Consider the following 18,185-nt stretch of genomic DNA (forward strand, 5'->3'; position numbering starts at 1 on the left):
ATGCCACTGGGTATTTTCTGATCTGCACCTTCTGCTTTAGGTCTGTCCATATATCTTTTTTCAATATGGTTATGACAGTGACAGTTTATGCAAAGAGTCACTGAATATGCTTCTTACTGAACCATTTATTCAGTACTTTCGGTGGTAAACATGAATGTATGAGATCTGTGACTCATGGTTGATTTCCAGCCATCACAGAACTCCATCCTTCTCTGTCTGGTGAATAAGCTGGAGTGACTGTGTTTGAGTAGATTCTGTCAGCCAAATCCACCCTTGGGGCCACCTCAGTGATTTGACTTAGCCAGGGATGAACTGAGCATTGTGTTTCCTGATATCAGTCATTTGTAATGGAGGATTATGTTGTAATTGTGTGTGCTTGGCATAGAAGAATGCCTAGTAATGAATTACTTGCACTTTTAGTGTTTTAAAAATAGATTTAATTGTAAGGTGTAAAAATAAGTCTGAAAGCTAAAGATCAGAGCTCCCTCAACTACACTTGCCATTTGTTGCTTTTACATTACACTGATTCTCATTGATTTAGATGAATCCACATCAGAGAAGACAAAAAGGAGCATTTGTCATTAACACAAAATAACTTCTTTTTTAGTTTTAGGATCACCACATTCTGTGCCATATGGACTAACAAATGCTGAAATTCAATATTCACTTCTAATTCTCAAGCTGCAACCACGGCAATAGTGGGAAGAACTAGTAGAAATTTCACTATGCTAGTTTTTTATTGTCTAAAAGATCAGGTAGTCACTAGAAAGGAATGTACTGTGGGGTAAAGCAGTCCTTGTAGGTTAAGTGCCAACCCCTGTCGGTATTTCTCATGGCACAATGATTTAAGAAATGAGGAGGTGTTCACAAAGACTGCTCAGTGGGTGACTGAATTTCTGTATTCCTGTATTCCTGTATTTCAACATACAGTTTACTGCTCTGCAGACTAACTTGAATCTAAGGTTGAAAATGAGCTCATTTCTTTATCTCTTAAAAAAAAGCTGTGCTGTTATTTGTCCCATTTAAAAGCAAACAAACGAAAATCAAACAGCTTACACTGCAACGTTGTGTGGTGGACGGCAGAAAGGTAAGTTGCATTTGTAATGGCCCCTGCAAAAATATCCTTTTTTTGGTAGATAGAATGTGGAAAACCTGTTGTTCCTCTTGTACCAACCTGGCTTAATAACTGGGGCTTTTAAAAAATCATCAATAGCTTTTACAGTGCTAAGCAAAACCATGCTGAAAAAAAAAACCAAAAAAAAAAAATCCCAAAAAAGTCAGGGACTAGCTTTTTATTGGTGGAAATCTGTTTTCAGTAAGATATCTGAAACAATTAGCTGTAGAAGTAGAGTATTATACAAATTCCAAGTCCATAGGAAAGCAAAGTATTCAGTAGTAAAAAAACAACTGAACTCTTGTAAGCTTTAATTTAAAAGAAAGCTAAAGTCTGATGAACGCCCAGAAAAAACTGCTTTTGAATATTTTCTTTTTTTCAGTCCTCAATAAAGATCCCGATTTGAAAAAAATTGGGAGTCAGTAAGCACAGAGAAACTACTAAAGCAAATGCAGCTCTAATATATTTGGTTGAATCCTTCCCAACTATGATGATATTTGTCAGAAAAGCCCTCTTATCTGAGAAAGAAGGGAAAAGTGAAGTGGGGACGAAAAGTTCTTGGAATTTTTTTTTTCAGAAAAAGTAATAAAAAATTTTGGAAATATAGAGAGAATAGACAATTCATCAGAGAAGCCTTAGACAGGAAGTTAGAGTGCTAAGGGACTTGGGGAACTCTGGGCCGTGTGGAGATGACATTGTCCTCATCACTTGAATACCAGTCAAAAATTTTAGACAGCAGTTGACCTTATTCTTCCTCTTTGGACAGATGACGCTTTCCAAATGATGCTGATGGTGCTGCCAGCAGATTAATTTATAGATCTTCAGATAAAACTTTCCCAAGCTCAGCCAGGTGATCAGTCAGGGCACAGTGCAGAAAAATGGCTATTGATGCTTTTCCTTTCCCCTCTCAGAACATTCAGAACATCTTTCTGCTAATCCTTCTCTGGACTCAAGCTCAATTCTTTTTTCTGCTGTTTTCATAGGTCTCTCTTCACCACTGTTTCATTGTCTATAGGAGGCAGTTTTCTATATGAGGGACAATAAGGTGTCTCATCAACCCCATGGTGTCATGTATTTCTTACTTTCCATTTCTATCCTGCACTTCCATTGCTTCTGTCAATATTTGTTTTCTTTCCTTTCACCACATCAGATGTGCCCAGTGTGTCTGTAGGTACTGGTCCTCTTGTTTTGAGAATCAAATGGCTTCTCAGCTGTCATCTAGGCACTTTATTATTTTCCTTTATACAATATTTTTTGAAAGTTAGAAAAATGAGCAGAAAACAGAATAGTAATTATCAGATAACGTCTATCTCAGCCAGGTACTTTTTCCCCCCAAGGGCAATATGTAGGAAGGTGTAAGGTAATCAATGATGAGCAGAGTTTTCTTAGCACATGGCTGTAGAGCAACACTGGGAAAACTCACTGTGAGAGTAAAAGACCTTTAGAATGTAGTGGTTTTTCTTCACTCTTTTTGAGAATATTTCCCCAGAAATGTCTATGTTACATGCATTTTGGGTGATCAACAATTAGTCCCTGTGCAAATTGTTGTGACCTTGTTTTTGCTTGGGTAGAGACAACACTGGGGTTCTGCTCACTTTTTCTCTTTATATGGAAGTGCCTAGGATTATTTTATTTGTTTAATTTTAAAGCACCAAACTGTGTAATGATATTTGTGTTTACTTTGATAACCAGAAGTTAGTAAATCTTTAACACTTCCCTATATCTTAATTCTTCTTGGAAAAATTCAGATCTTTTAATGATCATTCATGAATGCAAGTGGGGCAAACATTCTAAGATATTCTCAAGTCATAGAAAAATACAGAGTAAAAAAGTCTAAAAATTGAATAGAAATACAAGGAACACAGTGTGGAAATTTCATAATATTTGGGAAATGACACATTTCAATGCAAAATGTAGCAATTTGCAATTACAATTTATTCTAATTGTATTCCAGGTACTCTATATTTATTACTTGCCTAAGGAAATCCTACTTCTCTCCTTTTGGCTGCGATCTTTAACACCGCAGCATTTATATTTATTTATTTATTCCCACAAAGATCTGTGAGTTTTCTTTTCCTGATAACTGCTTGAAAGTTACACTTAGACTTGGGACAGTACTGGATATGTACCTGAATCCTGCCCAAAGAAATGTGTAGGGTTTAGAACTGGCCTGATTCTAATGGAGTGGAGTTACACAAAAAAAGTCTCAGTCAGCTAGGAGCAGGGTCATGGATGAGCTTTGATGAGTTGTTTTATCAATGAATTCCACACTAATACCAATGGTGGGGGTTTTTTTGTTTGTTTTGTCCAGCTTTTACTGTCATTTTGTGTAGTTTTCTTTTTCCCCACCTCAAGAGAATTTTTAGTATGGAATAATGATTTGTTAAATCAGAGAATCTTTTACTGTATAGGCACTCACTATAATCTGAGAAAGATGTCAGGACACCCAGTCCTTATATCTATAAATGAGCTAATTAAATTAAATTAAATTATGACTATGACCATGTAGAGACTTTTAGGAGCATTGGGTAAAAAGAAGTGAGGTGTAGTACTGGAGGTATGGGAGGACAGTGAGGATGGGGGTTGAACAGGTGATTGTGCTCACTTGTATTAGAACGTTTTCTGTGGTAAGAAAAGTGGATGGTGTCCTTTCTTTAAAGGATTAATACTTTTATTTACTTATATAGGTGTGTATATACATGTCTGTCTGCTCATGTGGATGCAGTGAAGCCAGCAATTTTTAAATGTTGAATAAATCTATCTACAGGGTAAACTGCAGTGAACCTTCTAGAAAAATAGCTAACTGAATGATGTTTTCTGGATTTTCAACAAGTGTTCATTTATATATGTAAATAGTGCATTGAGGGGAGTTAGAATAACCCACCAAACAGCATTGATACTACTGAAAAAATACAAATAAATCTCTGTCTTGTCTCCATGAGCATCCTTGTTCTCACTGCTGATCTGTTTAATCTTCCAGTTTTCTCAGAGATATATTTTCTGGAAATATGTTTCGATTCTTTAAATTATTAATGCCATTAAAATTTATAATTTTCTGTCATTACCTCTAGGAAAATAGAGATTGTAATGTGAAACATAATTGTCTCATTTCACAATTTGTGTTATGATAGTTGAGCACAACTAAAGTGGATTTAAGTATTCCCCTGAGCAATGTGACGTGGTATCATAAACTAACTGAAGTTCTCAGTGTGCAGATAAATAAACAGATAAACCAATTCCACAAATGACCAATATCTGTGTTTCTGAGACATCTTTGAAAGGCTGTGTATCACTTAGAGGGGATGCAAAATGTGTGTGGTGAGAGCTGAACTGAAGGTTTGGATGATTTGTGATTTTTTTTTTTTTTTTTTTTTTTTTTTTTTTTTGGCCATTTGGTCTGAGTGTGCCTACCAAGGGATACAGCCTAGGGAATTATGAGTTAAAGCTGTGCCATACAATTGTCTCTTCCTCTGACTTCAGCTTAGACATGCTGTGTGGTTTTAACACCCCTCAGATCCACAGGGGGGAAATCTGGAGGGGTCTGTAGAGCTTGTGGGTCTGTGTCTCCTTTGCAAGGCTAGAAAATGCTGCCCAGCATTTCCTATTAAGCCTCAAAATCTTTGTCTCCTATAAGAATATATTTGTTTTCTGATTTACTGTTTTCACACCACACCAGTTGGTCCGTCATTAATGCAATGAATTTCACCTTTTTCAAGGTTAAAAATTCATGTTCCTAAAAAAACAATGGGAAATCAGCAAAGAAACACTAAATTGAGCCAAGATACAGTACTAGTCAACCATAACAAGTAATTATTATAACCCCATGGTCATTTCACTCACAGCTTGACAGAGAAAATGGGAAGAAAACAAAGTATTTTTTTTCTTGAATGTTAAATGTTCAGGGCCAGGTCCACTTCTGCTGATGATGCATCACAAGGTGTGGGCCCTGTTGACCATGTACCTGCAGCCACATAAGTAATTTGTAGCCTCCTAAGCTGCAAGGGGCTGAGAGAGCCCTGTTCAGGCTGGGCACTGGGCTGGCCCAGCTGTGCAGCCAGGGCAGTCCAGCCGTGCTGGGGACAGGCTGATGTGACTTGCAGATGCTGCTGGTGGCCCTGGTGAGGAGCTCAGATGGATGGCAGGTGCCTGGCAGCAGTGCCTGCCTTTCCTCACACCTCACAGTGAGCTCCTGCCAGGGTGAAAACATTGCAAGCTACACTTTTGTTATGATTTCAGGATCATCTAAGCATGTAATTTTCAAACAGGGTTAAAAAAAAAAAAAAAAAAAAGGTTTTGGTTTTGTGCATTTCTTTAAACACAAAATGTGTAAAGCATGGTGTTGAGCTGTTTTCAGTCTCCCTATAAAATCAGTAGTAGGTGCAGGCTCCTTCTGGAGCTTGCAGTCTGATGGATTAGGAGGTTGGGGTGTAAAGGTCTGCAGAGAAACTTTAGAAATTGTGAAGCCTGGAAAGAAAAGCAGCCTGTCCTTGAGGTCTCCTTATATCTCATCCCAGATTATTCTGTGTGCAGGAACTGATGTTACTAAATGTGTCAAACCCCTCCATAAAGTTTCTCCTATTTTTTATTTCCTAATACAGACAACCTCAAAAGACTTCCATGAGTCATTATCAGGATTAGTCTGTAGAAATGATCTACTGTACTTGTGGGAAAAGTGCTTTCTTGTAATGTTGTTCACAGGTGAAAGAGCCATATTTTCTGAAGACTGTTATATTTTTCGATTGTTATTTTGTCCTGAGGATATAGTGAGGTCCTAGTCTGTCAAACTAAAGGTCTTTCTATATAAATTTCATTTCAAGGCTCTTTTTCTAAAATTTTTCTTAAGAAATCTATTGAGACCATTTTGGTGCTTTCCTTTGAGGATCTACATCTGCAAAATTGTAGTATTGTCAAAATAGATGTTACTGTGTTAGGCTGTTGCTGTTTTATTTTGTTTCAGATGATGTATAAAAAAAACAGCTTTGTTGTTCCTAAACACAAAATACTGTTTGCCTAACATGTGCATCTGTAACGTTTTTCTCCTATTGTCTTTGAAAAAACATTTAACCAGTAATGAAATAAATATATAAAATGTCTGGACAAATATATGTTTTTAAATGACTGTGTCTCCATTCACAGGAAATCACTGATAATGAAATATTAGAGTTGGTGCATAGTGCTCTGGGGAGGATGACAGTTATCCGGCAAATTTTCCCTCTGTCAAGGGACAACAACCAGAGGTGCATGAGAAACAACCACCGGATATCATCCCTGCTGTGTGATCCACAGGAAGGCTATCTTCAGATGCTGCAGGTCAGTAGCTGTGCACAGCAGAAAAATGTCCATCTTAGGAATTTGTCATGGGACAGTTTTCTGTGGCTGTATTAACTCAGAGGAGGAAAGAAATGAATACAGATAAATCTGAGGACGTAACCCTTGGTCAACTCTTCTTGACTTTATTAATTTATTTTATTTCCCAGTGTTTAGTGTTTTAGGTGTGATGTTACATCCATGAAGTATCAGCAAGTGGTTGCACTAATTCAGAGCTGATTTTGCACATTTCATTCTCTTAAAAATCTTCTTATATTTGAAAAATTTTGTGCCATCATAGTCCTATGGCACTTCTGCTTGCTTACTGTATTTATGCTTATTAGACATCTGTTATGAAAGAGTTAATCTGGGAGGACAATAGAACTCTGATAGGTATTGGGCTGCAGAGCATTTCATATTTAGCTAATGGACTGAATCAAGCTGATGTATTCAGTCTGTCCCTTTTCAATAGTCTCAGAAGTCATCAACAGCTGATAATTGAGTGTGTAAAATATGCACTGCTAGTTCAAGTTTCAGGTTTTGATAACACATTTGACTCTGGTGTTAGCAGCATCTTGACATTTCTGGGCAATTTGTCCCAGATATCAGAATTTTTCTTCCAGTAATTTAAATATTATCTAATAGGTGCTATTTCCACTGATAGTGCAATATTTCAGAAACAAAGGCCTTGGACTTTCAATGGGACTCATGTATTTTTGTTTACTTTAGACACAGTTAAAAATCTCATTTGTATCACTGCTGAAGGTGTTGGATATAGCTATAAACTTTAGTGGGACTTAGAATATAAACTCAGTTAAAACCATTTAATTGAAAACTTAGTCTTAAATGGGGATGGGTTGAGTGAGGACACAGTGGTTGAACCTATGGGCTCTCCAGTGTGGGAGTCATTGAGAGGGGCTTGGTTAGGCTTGGGGAGGGGCTGTCACCAGCCTGGGCTGCTGCAGCCTGGTCAGGAGGTCAGGAGGGTGGCATCAGGACTCCTGCAAGATGGAACTCCTGTCCTGGTCTGGAAGACTTTCAGATCAGGAGAGACAGGGAGATTGTCAGGAAGGGAAGTGGATTAAGATTTTCCAAGGGATAGCGGTGTTAATTTTACTTATTTGCACCCTACTAAAAAGTTGTAGCTGCAGAGACCGAAATCCTTTAAGGGACAGATACGAACAGTTCCTCCTTGAGGAAAAGCTCTATTGGCTCAGGTTCTGTCCTAGCCATGGCAAAGTTTGGGAAAAGCCAAACACACCCCCTGTAGTTCTGAGCATGGCTGTATTCTTTTTGCACAGGGGAAAGTCCTGCCTTGGCTTAGAAAGAAAAGACACTTTTGATCTTTGTTAGTAACTCTGAGGTATGCTGTAATGAGAACAAAGGCCGCTCATTTCAGAGGATCAAAGCAATTTCCACTATGACGAAAAATTATCTATGCTGCACCAACAAATCACACATTGGGGAATAATCTTCCATTACAGCAGGATTTTGAGTATTGCTGCCTGTGCTGGTTTATGCATAATCTAATTCAGACTCATCTGAAGGACTCATCTGACAGGCCTACGAGCAAGTTCTAATTTGCAAATTTGCAAACTGGTAACTGGTAACTGGTTTGCTAGCACCAGCAGCCTCCTATTACTAAATGTCCTATTACTAAATTTCATTGATAAGGACTTTTAGATAAGGACTGTCTTCCTGCTGATTTTCAGATGTGGATTTTAGGAAACAAAACATTTCTCAGTTTCTATCTTCCAGAAATATTATGCCACTTTAGAAACTGTCTTTGAGAGAATGGTATGGTAATGTTATGCTTTGCCCATTAGTTCCTTCTCTATGAACTTAAAAACAAGAGATATAAAGAAGTGCAGAGGTGAAAAGTTTCTAGCAGCTGATTCCACAACTTTCATGTCCAATTGAATTGGAATGCAAGACAGAGGGCACATGTGAGAGTTCTCCAAATTAACTGTCCCCAGTATATTTTTAAATGTCTATAGATTGAATACTGGATGCTTTTATCATGTGCAGTTACACCTGAAGTGCTCCATAGCTGCATTTATTTTTCATAGATTTTGCCAAAATACCTTATGTGGCACCTTGCAGACATACAGCTCATATTAATTTGAGTGTGACTGACATGTTATTAATGGTCCTGTAATTCAGGTACTTGCAATTTTCTGTTTCCTTTTTCTTACTTAAAAAAAAAATAGCAGTGACCTTTTGCTGTACAGAAGTACATCACTGAATTACCCCTGTTGCCAGAGGCTGCAGGAGCTCCAAGCCCCATGTCAGGCTGCATGAATCCACCAGAGGCAGTGACCGCCTGCCAGCACTGAGTCTTTGTGTTACTTTGAAGTACTTTGATAAACACCACAGCTTGGAAATCCCTGCCTCATTCTCCCTTAGGCAGTCTCATATTAATAATTGTTTGTTGTCAAGGTAACTTACCAGCTATTGTTGGTTAATTATTTATTTAATGACTTTGAAAAAGAATAAGCTAATCTCTGTCAACCTCTAGCTGTAGTATTTTTCTAGGGGAGAATTTAGCACTTTTAACAAGCTAGTGAAGAAAGAAACATTTACGTCATGGATTATTAACTTTGTTCTGGCTAAATTAATGAAAATCTTTTTGGAACGATTTTGTTCTCTGTGTCTTTAGTACCACATCCTGGAAGGTTGTTTTTCAGTGGGTGATCATCCCAGTTTGGCATTCTGACAAGCCTTTTAAAGATCAGGCTGTTCTGCAAGCTCATCCAAAAACTCATCTGTTCTGAATGCTTTGTGGAAATCCAATCTTATTCCATCAACCCACTTGTCAAAATTTTGCTCATGCCCTTATTTCTTGCACGTATAATATACTCAGCTGGGTTTCTGCTTCAAGTGGAGAAAAAGCTTTATAAAGTTTCCTGTCTTGATAATTTTATTTGACTTCAGAGGACTGGATTTCTCTCTGTCTTATTCTTCAGGTAGGACTTTTTGTGTCCATCTCATTTATTTTTGGTAAATGGAAAAGACACAGTTTAGAACTTGCTTTCTTCCATTGGCCACTGGTATCCTGTGGTTGGGGCCATCAGTGTTGTCAGTGTTGCCTCATCTGGAGAGAAAGCACTGAAGCACTTCAGAATTTACAGCTAAATCTTGTTAGTCCTAGTCAGACCTGGCATGTATCCTCACATGGCATTTGAATGGTATATAGTGGTATAATTGATATTAAACATTTTAGATTATTTCAGAAATATTCCCAAAGACTCAATTTGAAAAACTTTTGCTTTATAACTTGATTATTTCCAAAATAGTTCCCTTTAAGTATTAGTTTTCATGGCATTCTACAAACTTGATTTTTTTATGAAGGTATTTCTTTCTTTCATCAGGTTAGTAACAATGCATTCATAAATTCAAAATCAGATTTTTGTTTGTTTATGTTTTATTAAGAAAGATTTCTCTTTAGAAATGTAGTTCCCGTTACTTTGTTTTTGCCCTTGCTTACCATTTATGCAGTTGATGAGTTCAAGCAGTGTAATATTCTAAACATACTAAAATATATGACAGGGACACAATGTATTTGAAATCATTCAGCATGACTCAAAATACATAGTAGGATTTAAAAGGAAAAAAGAAACCCAGCATACTGTGTAACAAAATTGATGAGGTTATTTCTGATTGAGAGTCCAGCCTTTCTGCTGAAGAACTATTCCAGGCATTGCTTGGACATATATGAGGAGATGTTGAGAAGTGTGGGAGGGTATTCATTGAAAGAGCTAATTTTCTGCTTGAGTAAAATTTCCATTCTTCAGTGATATGTCCATCAGATATCTATGTAGGCATCTCAGCAGTTGCTCCTACAAAGCTGGGTTTTTATTTCTGATCTATTTTCTGTTCGGGAATCACTGCAATTTAACTACTGTAAGTGAAGTTATTTTTTTAGGATGTGTTTGAGTGCCTAAACTTAAGGGCCTGATCTTGCAGTTTTGTCCAACTAAATGGCCTTATTCTCATTTGGCTTGTTAACAATTGTAGAGTACTACTGAGGGGCAGTAAATATTGATTAAACCCTATTAAAGCATTCACTTTCTCCCATAAAGGATTGATGAGCCACATTTTTTCTTTTCCTCCAATGCAAACCTATACTTGCTATTCTCTTTAGCAATGTTTTATTTGGATTTTTGGCCAGATATTCAGTCACAGTGAAATTGTTTCTGAGTACAATGTGAACGTAAAGTATCCTTGAACTGACTTTACTGCCCATTGCACAGCACAGATCTCTCCCCAAAGCTCAATGACGTGTGTTTTCTACAAGGTGTGTTAGCAGAAGAATTCATTAAAAACCCCAAAGCACTGCAGATGTCCCGTGGCAATGGGGGATTTGTGATCACACTGGAGGCTAAAACCCCACGTAAGCTCTGCAGTGGTCTTTTCCTCTCTGCCTCTATTGACTGCTGGATTTTTCTATTTGCATAATTATTTCATTGAATTTTTGTTCACTGCTCAATCAGGAAGCAGACACTAGCAGCTCAAAGAAAGCATCAGTACCTCCATTTTTCATTTGTTATTGCCTCTGAAACCTAATTTATACCTATATTTATTTATAAATGAGGTAGGATAAAATTATAATCTTGTAAACTGTTTTGCAATTTCAGCATTTACCTCTTGTCCTTCTGTTTGACTCTTGGTTGTGTTCAGTTTTCTTTATCAAGGCACTCCTTCTAGACTTTCCTTGCATAGTTAGTGTTCTCTGTGCCAAGTTCCTGAGATGTTTAGTGAGTGAAGCCAATGCCTCCAGCTAACAAACTTGAGCATTACAGGGTAATCCAGGCCTTGTATCATTGTTGACATGTTGTTACAAAACATACTGGCAAAGAAAACACTCATAATGGTGTTAAATGCCCATAATAAATAGCTGAAGGACTGTGAGCATTCAGAGAACAGAACCTGTAGGAAGGGAAGAGTGTTGTGATATGTGTAACTGGATAAAGAAAATTAAAAAGGAATGAAGAGCTGCTTATCAATTTAAAAGAGATTCTAGAGTTCAGTCTTGCAAAGAACTCTTTGAAAAGCTCATTGAGATACTTAAAACTAAAATGGGCAAAACACTAAATAATACAGTAGTTAGAATCCTTACTGTCAGACAGAAGGCTTAAATAAACATACAGTTGAGGCCTGTTTTTTTGTGGTTGTAGGAGAATTTTAGTAATATTATTTCATTTGCCTTAGGGATAATAAATAAATAGCCCTTTGGAAGTTTGAAGCTGACATTTGAGTCTCTAATGAATGTTTGTTTTTGACTGTGTTTCCCACGAATGCCAGACTGCTGGCTGTGATTTCGCTCTCCCTGAGCAGGAAATGTGTATTTATAGCAGGCACTGGTGCGCTGTCTCACGGTGGGCTCTGCCCACGAGAGAGCCTGGTGGGTGTGGGCAGGACGAGGACAAACAGCAGCCAGCCCCAGCCTCCCTGGGGACAGCAGTGGCTGGGCAGGGATGTGGTGTGGCACCCCTGTGCCTCTGCCCAGCTGTGGCTGCCGAAGGGAGAGGCCGCAGTCTCCAGGAGCGGCCGGGCCCTGTCTCCTGGTGCAGGGAGCTGCCCGAGAAAGTGTGTTCAGGCACAGAACCTCCAGGCACAGAACCTCCAGATACAGAACCTCCAGATACAGAACCTCCAGGCACAGAACCTCCAGATACAGAACCTCCAGGCACAGAACCTCCAGATACAGAACCTCCAGGCACAGAACCTCCAGATACAGAACCTCCAGATACAGACCCTCCAGGCACAGAACCTCCAGGCACAGAACCTCCAGATACAGAACCTCCAGGCACAGAACCTCCAGGCACAGAACCTCCAGGCACAGAACCTCCAGATACAGAACCTCCAGATACAGAACCTCCAGGCACAGAACCTCCAGATACAGAACCTCCAGGCACAGAACCTCCAGATACAGAACCTCCAGATACAGAACCTCCAGGCACAGAACCTCCAGGCACAGAACCTCCAGGCACAGAACCTCCAGATACAGAACCTCCAGATACAGAACCTCCAGGCACAGAACCTCCAGATACAGAACCTCCAGATACAGAACCTCCAGGCACAGAACCTCCAGATACAGAACCTCCAGGCACAGAACCTCCAGGCACAGAACCTCCAGATACAGAACCTCCAGGCACAGAACCTCCAGATACAGAACCTCCAGGCACAGAACCTCCAGGCACAGAACCTCCAGGCACAGAACCTCCAGGCACAGAACCTCCAGATACAGAACCTCCAGGCACAGAACTTCCAGGCACACCTGGCTGAGCTGCAGGAGGCCCTGGAAAGCGAGGAACATCAGGGAGGCTGGGAAGGAGTTGGAGAGCTGGCTCCAAGCACAGTCTGCAGTGGGCCCACAGCTAAACAGACCCAAACTCTCGCACTGGCACACCCAGGAGGGAGGGAGGGAGGGGGGACAGTGATGAGAAGAGTGAAAACTTGCAAAAGCATGGATCTGCAGGAGGAAGAGACTTTCCCCAAATCCTGAAGTGCCCTTGCAGAGCCGATTCATCGGCAGGCTGAAAAGACCCTTCACATCAGGGGAAAGGCTGGAGCTGAGTAAGGCAGCCTCATCTGCACCTTGTGTAGCACCCAGCTCAACAAAGAAAAGGCAGGAGGTGACTTTTGCCCGAGGGACATGGAGGCACCTGGCTGCTGATACAACACCATGCCAGGGATGTGACTGAGAGACTACCAGGCCTCATACAGTCCAGTGATCATTATCTGCTGCTGTTGGTCCCTGTGGGCCTCAGTAATACAGCCAGGAGTGGTCTGAGGAGCATCCAGAAGGAAGAGGAAGTCAGTCAAAAATGCCAGGATGCCTGCATGGATGAACGAGTAGTTCCTGGATAAATCAAAACACCAGAAGGAAGTCTATAGAGACTGCAATCTGGGACAGGAAGCTGGTGAAAAATACAGAGAAATTTTCTAAGCAGTCAGCATGTGGAAAACTAAAACCTTGATAGAATTAAGTCTGGCCACAGATGTCTAGGGAAAATCCAAAATCTTCTATATGTACAGTTGGTGATAAAAGGAAAATGAGGGAAAATATGAACCTTCTCTGAATGGAAATAGGAGAGTTGGTTACTCAGGATGAGGAGAAGGCTAAGGTACTCCATTTATTTGCCTCAGTCCTCATGGCAAGTGCTCCAGTCAGAAGCTGTGAATGCCCCATCGCTGGCAGTGTCCAAGGGCAGGATGGACAGGGCTTTGAACAGCCTGTCTAGTGAATGGCATTCCTGCCCACACCAGCGGGGCTGGAATTAGATGATCTTAAAGATCCCTTCTAACCCAAGAAATTCTGTCATTCTTTGAAACATATTTAAGAAAATGAAACAGGTCAAATTTTCATTCCCTATGCTCTAACAAAATCCTTGTTAGCACACCATTATACCATAAATAAACCAATCTTTGCTGCCCCCAGTAAGATGCACTCTGTCATTAGAGACACAAATGTGCAACTGCACCAGGCAGTACTTGAACTCCGAAAGCTGACACACCGGTTTAGGGCGTGCTGGGGTGTGCATAGCAGTCACCATGATCTCTCAGGCAGCATGCATTTCTGGCAGGCTGCACTTGCTCTGAACTCCTCTTCCATCTGTTTCATCTTTGGAGCTGACTACTGTGGCTAGTCACAGAGTGATTTTGGCAATAGCAAGGTACAGATGCCCAGCTTGGGAATGAGTTTTTGAAGTAGTGACATCTCAGTGTCAGATTGCCTTCCAGCTAATCTCTTCAGCATTCTCTGGCTGTACTCCTGGCTCTGGTGGCCACTCAGGAGCTGGGGTCAGTCTTTGTGGCTTGCTAGCCTTTTCAGAAGAGCACTTGTCTGTGATTAGTCCCTCTGAAGGAGCTAAGAGCTTTCTTCATACATAACTTTAAGTAAAATAATTTAAAAAATCTCATGAAGTTCACATAGAAACGTCTATGAAATGACATTTAATACTGTGATAGATTTAAATTCTTGAATATTTCTGCTGTGCTCTACTAGTGTATGGGGGGTTTATTTCTTCAGTGCAAAAAAGAGATTCATAATGTCTGGAATAATTTCCAGAAGATAAACCAGAACATGCCTAAAATTATTCATGTACAGGGTATATTCTTTAGAATATTGGTGAAGCAGTCACCATCATTCTTATAGCAGATAGATCAAAAACCATTTCAGTACCTCCAGCTCTGACCCTGTCAACAATGGAGTGAAAGAACTAAAAATTACTGTCACTTCCTCCAAACATGACCAAAATGAAATACTTTGTTCTAGTCTAGGAATTTTTATTCTGTTAAGGGGAAGAATCTCTTCAGACAGATGTATGTCCTTTCCTCCTCTGTTCCCCTGTGAATATCCAAATGGGGGAATTAAAAAATGCTTCAGAGCTTTGAAAACCCAAAGTAGCCAAGTATGTTGCCTTGTTCCGCTTCTTTCTTGCTTTACTACCAATTCTGAATGCTACCTGAAGATGAATGTTTTAAATTAACTATTTTCTCAGGCTCTGACTGTACTGATGGAATCAGAGTATAACTGAGCCCTTGGGTATCTCAAAAATTCCCTTTCAGTGGTCCTGTCCATACTCATAGGGAATTTGACAGTTCACTGAAAATTAAAATATGTGTGCAGGTGCAGTAACAAGGGCATACAGGCCATGTCTGCTGAATTCATTCTCTTTTCACAGCATCACTATTCTGGAGGCTACGGCAAGCTCACGTTGCAAATATGATTTAGGATATATGAAGAGATTTTTCTGTATTTAAATATAATAAAGAAAATTATTATAGCCCTGAATTTACTGTGAGATTAGGCCAGAATGTTTGTGTCTTTTTTTTTTTTTCTTACTATTACAGATCCAGCCTTAGTTGTGAAAATTTTCTTGCTGTGTTTTTCCTAGCTTGCATATTTTCTGTTCTAAAATAGAAGTGTTGATTGTGTGAGTAAGATGAAACTTACTCTTCCGTAGGATATTGACTCTTCAGTGAGTAATGAGTAAAATATAGTTATGCGTGCATGCCATTTTTACTGGAGTAAATAGAGTATGATTATATGAAGGAAGGAATTTTGCTGATTAAAAAGCACCATTTACTCATGTTTGGGATGAGGCTTTCAGCAAAAGAGAACCAGAGTGGCAAAATACCGGTGGATAATACAACAGAACATACAAGAATATTCTTTCCGTGACAGAAAGTATCTTGGTTTATTCTCTGCAACGTTTTCTTCTGCCTTGGTACAGATCTCCAGATGAGGAATAAGGACAAATGTAGTAGAAGACTCCTTTTGTGCAGAGCCCCTCTTGCTATCTCTCAGTTTATAGCATTCTCTCAAAAGAAATGAATGGAACAATACTGATGCAAAGTCCATTAAAGGTCTAGCTGAACTATGAGGATTAGGTTGTGAAACACAGCATTGTTTTGTTTTGCTCTGCAGCAGGAGGCAATTTGAGTTGGGTGGAAGGTTTTGCAGGCTGAGATCTCAGTGCAATTCTCCCAAGCTCTGTCAGTCACATGTGCAGAACTGTGGTGTCTTCTCCAAGCACACGAAAAGCAGAAAACAGTGTACCCAAGTGCATCTTATTTTGCCTTAAAGCTCTCTGCTAGCAAGCCAAGCACTGTTTTTGGGAATGAGGCTGCAGTTTTTCAGAACCGTAAAAGAACAATGCCAAACAGAGAAAACACAAAGCATTTCTGATCTGTGGGAGTTCCAAGGCAACAGACAATTAGTTGTCAGTTAAAAGTGAGTGTGTAAAAACAAATTCAGCTGGGAGCAAAGAGGATCATGAAGCCTTATAAGAAATGGCATTTTTCCTTATGTATGTAAAATCTGTTTCTAAGAAGTGGATCTTGTGGTGTGTGGTTTGGGGTAGTGTATCTTGTGGGATCTGAGGTTTGTTTTGATTTTTTTCTGTGAAGAGTTGTTTAACCCAGAAGAAAAGTGCCCTTTTGAATAATAAGGATCCGCTTGGTTGCTTTATTTGAAAGTTGTTTGGAAATATCGGCAGAGTAGGGAAACAAATGCAATTGAGCAGAAGAAACTTGGTTGCTGGGACTCTTATTAACTCTTCAACTACTTTTCTTAAAACCAGAGGAAGTATGGCAAATAGCTACTTCAGAAAATATTTTAAAAAGAAATGTTTTAACTGGATAAAATAGCAAATACAGGCTATGTGGAATGTTTGCTCAGCAGCGCTGGAAAGAAAAGAAGGGAAAGAAGGTGGCAATGCCAGATGAGAGAGATTCTCCCTGATAGTATCTCATAGGTTTTGCATTGTTTTCATGTTAAGATCCCTGTTCTATGCTTAGTAACTTAAATAAATAAATGTGTATTTGCAACATATTTTTTTCTTTGTATTTTGATTCTTTCAAAATTAATTTTTGCTTATATATCTTTTGTTCAGATTTACTTATTCTACAAGATACTCCAAAGTGCCTAGGTTTTCAATTTATGTCAAACTCCAGATTATGGAACACGAAACATTTTGTTTCTGAAGATTAGAATCTTACAGATATCAGTTTACTTGCAGCCAGTGATTCAGCAGTAATATATGTTTAAGCTTTCACAGAGTGACACTTTTATTGGGATGCTTAGGAAGTCTCATTTATAGGAAGTATGCAGCTGAATTAACTTCTACATGCAACTCTTTCCTGGTCTCTAGGTATTACTTTCTAAGATGAACTAGAAAAATTCAGGAGATAAATGGCAAAGTCAGGGATGACCATGATTAAAGCCTACAGCTAAAAGAATTATTATTATTATTATTATTATTATTATTATTATTATTATTATTATTATTATTATTATTATTACTATTACTACTATTATTACTATTATTACTATTATTACTATTATTACTATTATTATTATTATTACTATTATTATTATTATTATTACTATTATTATTAGTAGTAGTAGTAGTAGTAGTAGTAGTAATAGTAGTAATAGTAGTAATAGTAGTACCAGTAGTTGTGTTGCTGTTGTTATTGTAGTATTAATAGAAAAAGCTGTATCTGGCCAATGGTTTAAAGTGAAGATTTGAGTTTAGTAAAGACTAAATCTAACCCCAGCCCCCTGTGTATATGTTTGAAGAAGAGGGCATGTGAACTCTGGGAACGGGTAAAGAGTATCTAATGATTTTTTTTAAATCACTTACCTTAGCCAGCTTCCACTGCTAAAGTTTTATCATTTGAAGTGGATACCACTGCCTGTCAATGATCTAATTCTGTATTGTGAGCCATGCCTTAGTTTAAAAAAATTAAATACATAGCTCAGCATTACTAGTGTGGTGTTCTGTTCTTACTGGAGTCTTTGTCATAAATTGTTTATTGTATGTTATTGTATCTCTCATGTAAATTGAATAATAAGGAGGCCAAATTCAGTAGCTCTGGAGAAAGTGGCACATAACAAGTCTCATGTATATTTGGTGGAAAGAGACTCTAAGACCAAAATAATAGTGTCATTTCTCCTCCTTCTGTTCTAAAGAGTTGCGTGTGCATTGGATTTTGCTGTGCCAGAAATTTACCAGCTGCTCGAATGAATAAAACACCCAATACCCTAATTCCATTCTACCTTTCCCTCCTTGCTGAAAAGGACTGACAAAGTAGCAATCATTGTCTTACACTGATAGATAGCTGTACTCCCTCTGTAGTTTGAGTTTATATGTGGAGTGCTCTTTACAGCACTGCATTGCAGTAATGCTCAGGCATTTCCAGTGTGCCAGAATCCATTGGACAGAGGGACCCAGGAGCACAGGAATTTGTC

The 18,185-nt window shown here is 38.9% G+C and overlaps 2 protein-coding genes across 13 annotated transcripts in view; one reads left to right on the forward strand and one right to left on the reverse strand.

The window, feature by feature from the left end:
• Positions 1-18,185, forward strand: part of GRID1 (glutamate ionotropic receptor delta type subunit 1) — a 493,727-nt gene that overhangs the window by 387,663 nt on the left and 87,879 nt on the right. For all 12 annotated transcript variants that reach the window (XR_015290161.1, XR_015290159.1, XR_015290160.1 and 9 more), the window contains one exon: positions 6,251-6,424. Coding sequence is in view for 8 of the 12 variants with exons in the window: in XM_086900896.1 (XP_086757022.1) it covers positions 6,251-6,424 (174 nt within the window). In the remaining 4 variants the exon portion in view is untranslated. The remainder of the gene's footprint in view (positions 1-6,250; positions 6,425-18,185) is intronic.
• Positions 8,462-16,757, reverse strand: LOC147651947 (uncharacterized). Its single transcript, XM_086900909.1, has one exon. The coding sequence runs from the start codon at positions 12,951-12,953 to the stop codon at positions 11,556-11,558; it is 1,398 nt and encodes a 465-aa protein (XP_086757035.1). The 5' UTR covers positions 12,954-16,757; the 3' UTR covers positions 8,462-11,555.

The sequence above is a fragment of the Cyanistes caeruleus genome, chromosome 8 (assembly GCF_971803275.1).
Source record: "Cyanistes caeruleus chromosome 8, bCyaCae1.hap1.1, whole genome shotgun sequence".
Classification (NCBI taxonomy): domain Eukaryota; kingdom Metazoa; phylum Chordata; class Aves; order Passeriformes; family Paridae; genus Cyanistes; species Cyanistes caeruleus.

Bases quoted from the DNA above. Each gene is read 5' to 3' on its own strand.
- LOC147651947 (XM_086900909.1), bottom strand. From the start codon at position 12,953: ATGAATCGGCTCTGCAAGGGCACTTCAGGATTTGGGGAAAGTCTCTTC.